This window comes from Opisthorchis viverrini, assembly GCF_000715545.1.
Source record: "Opisthorchis viverrini unplaced genomic scaffold opera_v5_85, whole genome shotgun sequence".
In the NCBI taxonomy this organism is placed as follows: Eukaryota; Metazoa; Platyhelminthes; class Trematoda; order Opisthorchiida; family Opisthorchiidae; genus Opisthorchis; species Opisthorchis viverrini.
This window is the reverse complement of record NW_008751740.1, coordinates 1,485,958-1,492,080: the sequence shown is the minus strand read 5'-3', so window position 1 is coordinate 1,492,080 and position 6,123 is coordinate 1,485,958. Positions and strand designations below refer to the sequence as shown.

Below are 6,123 nucleotides of genomic sequence, written 5' to 3'. Positions count from 1 at the left end.
CTTATGAGTAGTGCATTACTATTGTGACGTTTCGCGTAGTGAAGGCTATCGACTTCTTCACTCTTTAGTGGCTGCCCTGCTAGTTCCCTTTCTTGATTTGTCTGGCCGAATTCCTGCCATTGGACGAGATATCACATTTCGGATTGTCACAACTAGAGCAAAATTTTCCCGACCTCATCAAGTTCGTGATATCTTTCTTCAAAACTTGACATGAATATAACTGTGTCAGTTTGTGGACAAGCTCGTAGGTTCCAACATCTACAGTCCCTTGGAGCGACGTGTTTCGCACCCTGCTATCAGAGCTGGCTCTGTTGTGGAAAGATTTCCACATCGAGATGTTGCTGGAATATTGTTCTTCTGTAACAGGAAAAATCTTCCACCCCCTTCGCTCCTAGCGGTTTTCGTTCTCTTCTCGACTGATCCATATAGGAGCATATAGTACACTTCCAAACAGGATATTTAGAAGCAATGGGTTAATCGAACTGAGGACATCAGATCTGTCAAAAGTCACCTGGAGTAAAGAGGACAGTCGCTACCAGTTACTCTTGTTAAGCATTTCTAATTTTTTTTAATATATCAGGAAACATTATTCAATAGTGCTTGAGCAATCTTATTTAGTTTTCCTTCAAACGGGTTACAAATCGGAACAGAAAAATATTGAGATTTGATTTGAATGAAAGCTACACCACTTCAAGATGGCACAAATGGTTAGAGCGCGAATTTACTGACCGCAAAGTCCGTGGTTCGAACCCAACCTCTGCCTCTCGACTTCCCCTGTCTAGGCTTGGGCAACCTGGCAGTATCCCAGCCCTCGTGTTTCCTTCGGGTAGCATGGCAGCTAGGAACCGGAAGGGTGTTACAGCTGAACAATTTTTTTACACCATTTCAACAATAAGACAACTTCATGTGATCTCGGCTATGCGACTAGGCAAAATGCGTGGATGAAAAGGCACTTCTTTGTGTTGTAGACTAATGTATGAAATCTCTTCTGTTGAACAACCGCAATACACATTCTGATGTGCAATAAACCCACAAACAGCCTTCGTCTTCCACGGCTTTACACGATTTGTAAACTGTCTCTGGGATACAATTATCAGTTGAAGCTATCTCAAACTTCATACTCACTCCGTGAATGAGTGTAATCATATTACTTTGAATACAGAGATGTTAGCTCTCCACTAACTTTCAGCTTAATATGATGCTGGGCTGGAGGTTCAATAGAACCTCTCACTTATAGTATTCAAGCGAAGAGGCTGCACGACTGTGCCGCATGTCTTAGTTGGAGGGCTACTTGAGATGAAGCATATTTCTTGGCATGCCACAACTTGTATTTTTCTTCGGTGAAGATTAGGTGTCATTTTGTAGCACATTGGAGTGCGCTCAACTAAGTAGACAGTAGATGATACCAGTATTTGTATACTGACTCGGGAACTGTTTCGGCTGTTTGGTAATTTTTATGAATACATCACTGCACATAACAGTCCCTTCAGGATAGAAACAGAGGGATACGAAAATCATTGGCGATTTGTCAGGGATGCTATGTACGCATGAAGAGAGAAGCATAAATCGGTAATCCATTACGGTGTTATCAATCGAGAAAGGCGAATTTATGCTGAAAAAACGAAGGGTATTGTACATCTTCATCCTTATTGGTAGTCATCAGTCCGCATTTCACGAAACTCCAGGGATTTAGGAACCCGTGATCTCTCAGCTAGTGGTTGAACACACTTGGCCACGAGCGGCTGGTCAGTACTCTGAATGACTCGCACTTAGACAGGATACAGTGTCACGTTATATTGGTTTGCGTTTCGGTTTGGACGGTCATTCTTATGACTGAACGGCCACGTTGATCTAATTCGACTGACCGCAACAGATCGCTCATCTCACGCGTTTCGTTATCCTCATAATGTGTACTTGAAAGGCAAAGCAACGCTTTGCCATGAAAGTCACCGATCATTCTTCGAGTCATCATCTTTCTGTACTTGACTACAGCTGTATAGTACTTGGTGTGGATACGGTGAGGGGTATTAGCTATCTAACTCCTTTTCTTGCACCCCACGCACAATAGATTGTATTGGCTTACCCTGGCTTGGACAGTTCCAGCATCTGGCCCCTGTGGAAGATTTCGCCGGTGTGCAATTGTACGATGATCGTGAGGGGAGCTCACCCTTTCCTGTTCTCGTCCCGGATCGCCTGAGCTATGGGACATGTGAGTTATTCGTCCGTTTTTTGCTACTTTGTCAGATAACCAAAGCAGCCCATTTCTTTATGAATGTTCTACCCAAACATAACCACCGTAGCAGTGGACAGCTGACTCCTGCTTACTGGTGCTCATCAGAACTGTGTGCATTTGGGCTTAAGTCACTTAATGATAATGTTGCGACTACCATGGCGTGGTTCTTCGATCTACGCGAAGTTATTTGCATTTGTTTGGTCAGCATTTTTTTGTTTCGCCACAGTCAAAGATGGGCACTTGTATGTTAGAGCGCCCAGCTTGACTTGCCTATCACATGGGATAGCAACTGAGCACACTAGATGTGTGCTTACACATGTACACTGGACATTTAGCGACACATCGCAACTTATTATGGACGTCTTTGCATGGATACGGTCCATGTGTGCTCTGTGAGAGAGGTAATCCATTTGGACAGCTGGTCATCGAATAGTCTTTTTAATTGTAGCTTCCAGAGAGGATATTAAACCATGTGAAATGACGGCAATTTGTGGGAGGGACTTTATTACCACAAAAGTCACCACAGTACTGTTATTCAAAAGCTACTCAACTGTTTTGGTTTTATCTGACCCCCTTCCAGTGTGACTGGCTATGTTGCCATGGGCTCTCTTAGGTCAGGGCACAAGCTTCTGATGGGAAGTGCTTGGTACGAATCTGCCCTTGACTTCTCGATCGTCCTTGCCCAAGTATGGATATCCACCTTGTAGTATCTTAGCTCTTGCGCTTCATTCTGATATGGCAGAGGAGATGTCACGACTGGGTATTCTGTTTTGCCTTGCATTCATTATTCCCCCGTGATCCTGAAATGCCTCAGTGTTTGGGGTGCGAACTTACTGACAAGGTCGGCGGTTCGAATCCAACATTGGCATCCCGGCAGCTCCCGTGTAGGCTTGGATATGTTGGCACTATCTCAACCACTGTGCTTTCTTCGCATGGTATGGCAGCTATGCACCAAACTGGTGTTACAGTTGAGTGATAATTTTTTTCATTTTCGTGTGTACACTCGACCGTCCTTGCAACTCTTTTATTGATAAAAATCTTGCCCCCCCCCCTCAGTGTCCGATTCCAATGTGGGGCAAAACCGTGCTGCACCTGCCGGGAGTGAACCGTTCCGTTACGTTTCTTGGGTCTCACCCACGTCTTTACTCAGCGAGGTGAACAAGGTACTCCGACTGGGACGTCGACTGCCAGAGAAATCCGCTCTTTTCTTCAAGGTAATTGTTTAAGCATCAACAACTAAATTTCAAATCAGCAGCAGCTAGTATTACCCATAGGGCAGAGGCGTGTATACCACTACTTCTGCCTTGTACTTTTCTGTCTACTTTAGCCACTAGTGGAGTGACTCAACACCAGGGCACAGGGATAACCATACAAAATTGTCTTTGGAAGTAATCCCACTGGGGAGATCGCCACTTTTAAGCCTCTTTTAGGGCGGTCCATGTTCGGGGGAGTTTGTGCATTAGGTTGTGGCTGGGCATCAACCTATCACGGACTCTCCAGAAGAAGGGATCTTACGGGTGGACTGTTGTATCGAGCATAGATGAACCCTTCGATCCTTTCGTGAGGATGACCCTGCGTGTATTGTATNTTCGATCCTTTCGTGAGGATGACCCTGCGGGTATTGTATTGTTCGTGCTGTTGTTCCGTTGCACTTCTTGTCGCGTGTACGCAATAAGCGTGTTCGTAGGCGATCATATGATGTTTGGCGTTGCTACAGTGGCCGCTAAGGCTCAACGGTTTAAAAGTATTGGAACATGTAGTGCGCATGCTCCTTCATGGTCCTTCAGGCCGTTCGGAACAGATGGTTTTGGGTTGTTTGGTGGAACCGCCTGCCTACGCCAGTTAAAAATGTATTGGGTATCTTATTTTGTTCATAGCCACACCACTCTCGTTTGAACGGCCGTGTTCCTGTTCTGGCGTAATTATTCCGGTGAGTCCACACCAAAGAAAAGCACTGGACTCGAGTTTCGCCCTTATTAGAGCTCATCAGCAGTGCATATCCAAAGACCGTGTCGGGATTTGAACCCCGGACATCCGACATGCGAGGCGAGCGTGTAATCACTACTCCAGCAAAGCATGTTGGACGCATATGAATTTTCACGTCTGAACAGACGAACGTGTTCACACTTCAGCAATGTGATGGTGTGCCCGACTCATCGAACGACGACCCAGTAACTGTCCTGGTTGTGACGTCGACTGACCCGCCAGTCAGGACTCCCCAGTCAGGTAGGCTGGCACACGCTTGAAACCCACTGCGTAACATTTTGGTTGCAGTTTTGGGGTTTTGTGGGATAGGTATTTTGTTCATAGGATCCTTGGTTCACAGGATCTAAGGCTACCCTCAAGCAAGAAGTTTTTCACGAAATACATTTCTCCCACAATGAAGAAGGTATATCATGCTGGTCGTTGCTCCTCGGCGCATGCTACGGAAAACCCGTTAGGTCAAGCTCAATCGGATGCCGTTCGGGTCCATTTGGATGCCATGAATCGAATGCTATCCGAAGTAGCTGCTCAGCTAGATGATTGATGTTTGTACCGAACAGCAAAAAAACTGTCTCAGCACGTTGTGTCGCATTGTTTCCACTATCAATGNCGGTTTAAAAGTATTGGAACATGTAGTGCACACACTCCTCCATCGTCTTTCAGGCCGTTCTGGACAGATGGTTTTGGGTTGTTTGGTGGAACCGCCCGCCCACGCCAGTTAAAAATGTATTGGGTATCCTATTTTGACTCGCTTTTTGTTTGCAACCTCCGCATGTCACAGCTTTTGTAGCAACAGAACACAGAGGGTCTCCCTCATTCTCCTTGAATTTTCACGTCCTTGCTGATCATTACTCACAACTATACCCCTTTATCACAGGAACTCGCCCGCCTTCGTTCGGCCGCTCTGGCCTACGGATGCCCCGAATTACTCGTACACGTCGCCCATCTCACTGAGTCGGCGCATGCTACGGAAAACCCGTTAGGTCAAGCTCAATCGGATGCCGTTCGGGTCCATTTGGATGCCATGAATCGAATGCTATCCGAAGCAGCTGCTCAGCTCGATGATTGATATTTGTACCGAACAGCAAAAAAAACTATCTCAGCACGTCGTGTTGCATTGTTTTCACTATCAATGGAGCCTTCGTTCTCAGCGGCTATCTGTCAGAAGAGCGGTTTGTTGGAGTTCATGCTGCATCTGTCCGTTTTAACCTGTTGCACTCAAGCCGCGTTCATTGCACGCTGATTTCGCGACTGAAGGGCATAAAGATAGGAGTATAGCGCTACAAACTGCACTGTTCTATTGTATGCACAGCGAGTCCGAAGTATCCGATCCTTGTTTTTCTTTAGATTGTGAGTCCCAGAATCCCTGATGACGATTCTTCTGCTCCCTGAATTCTGTTGGTGGTCATAGAGCCCTGTTTGGGTGTTTCTAACCGCTCTGACTTGGTTACATTAGGTATGATGATAGTCGCCAGCGTGACCGTAATTTTTTTTTACTATTGTCACCCTATTTTACTGCCAGGTTGTGTTCCAGCGTTTCACGCAAATTACTGAGACAGTGCCGGGGTTCAAATCCCGGCACGGCCATTGGATATGCACTGCTGATGAGCTCTGATAAGAGCGAAACTCGAGTTCGGTGCTTCCCTTTGGTGTGGACTCACCGGAATAATTACGCCAGAACAGGAACACGGCCGTTCAAACGAGAGTGGTGTGGCTATGAGTAAAATACCTATCCCGCAAAACCCCTGAAATGCAACTTATTAAAATCATTTTGCACAACTCAATCACTGTTTGATCGTTTCTATGTGGTGCCTGTATTTACTAGCTTTGTGTTGACGTCCACTTTTACCGACGGACGATGATTTGTTGACATGGATCACCAATTGATTCTAACAGCCCTGCGGTCA

The 6,123-nt window shown here is 45.9% G+C and overlaps 2 protein-coding genes across 2 annotated transcripts in view; one reads left to right on the top strand and one right to left on the bottom strand.

Annotated features, from left to right (window-relative positions):
- T265_04846 (hypothetical protein) overlaps window positions 1–2,209 on the bottom strand; it is a gene marked incomplete at both ends in the record, with an annotated part of 9,474 nt that extends 7,265 nt beyond the window's left edge. Inside the window, one exon of the mRNA XM_009169692.1 lies at window positions 2,084–2,209. Within this exon, the coding sequence (XP_009167956.1) occupies window positions 2,084–2,209 (126 nt within the window). The remainder of the gene's footprint in view (window positions 1–2,083) is intronic.
- The window catches only part of T265_04847 (hypothetical protein), a gene marked incomplete at both ends in the record, with an annotated part of 14,244 nt that extends 8,673 nt beyond the window's left edge, over window positions 1–5,571 (top strand). The window contains 3 exons of the mRNA XM_009169693.1: window positions 2,069–2,209; window positions 3,290–3,447; window positions 5,094–5,571. Coding sequence (XP_009167957.1) covers window positions 2,069–2,209; window positions 3,290–3,447; window positions 5,094–5,285 — 491 coding nt within the window. The remainder of the gene's footprint in view (window positions 1–2,068; window positions 2,210–3,289; window positions 3,448–5,093) is intronic.
- Window positions 5,572–6,123: the final 552 nt, after the last annotated feature.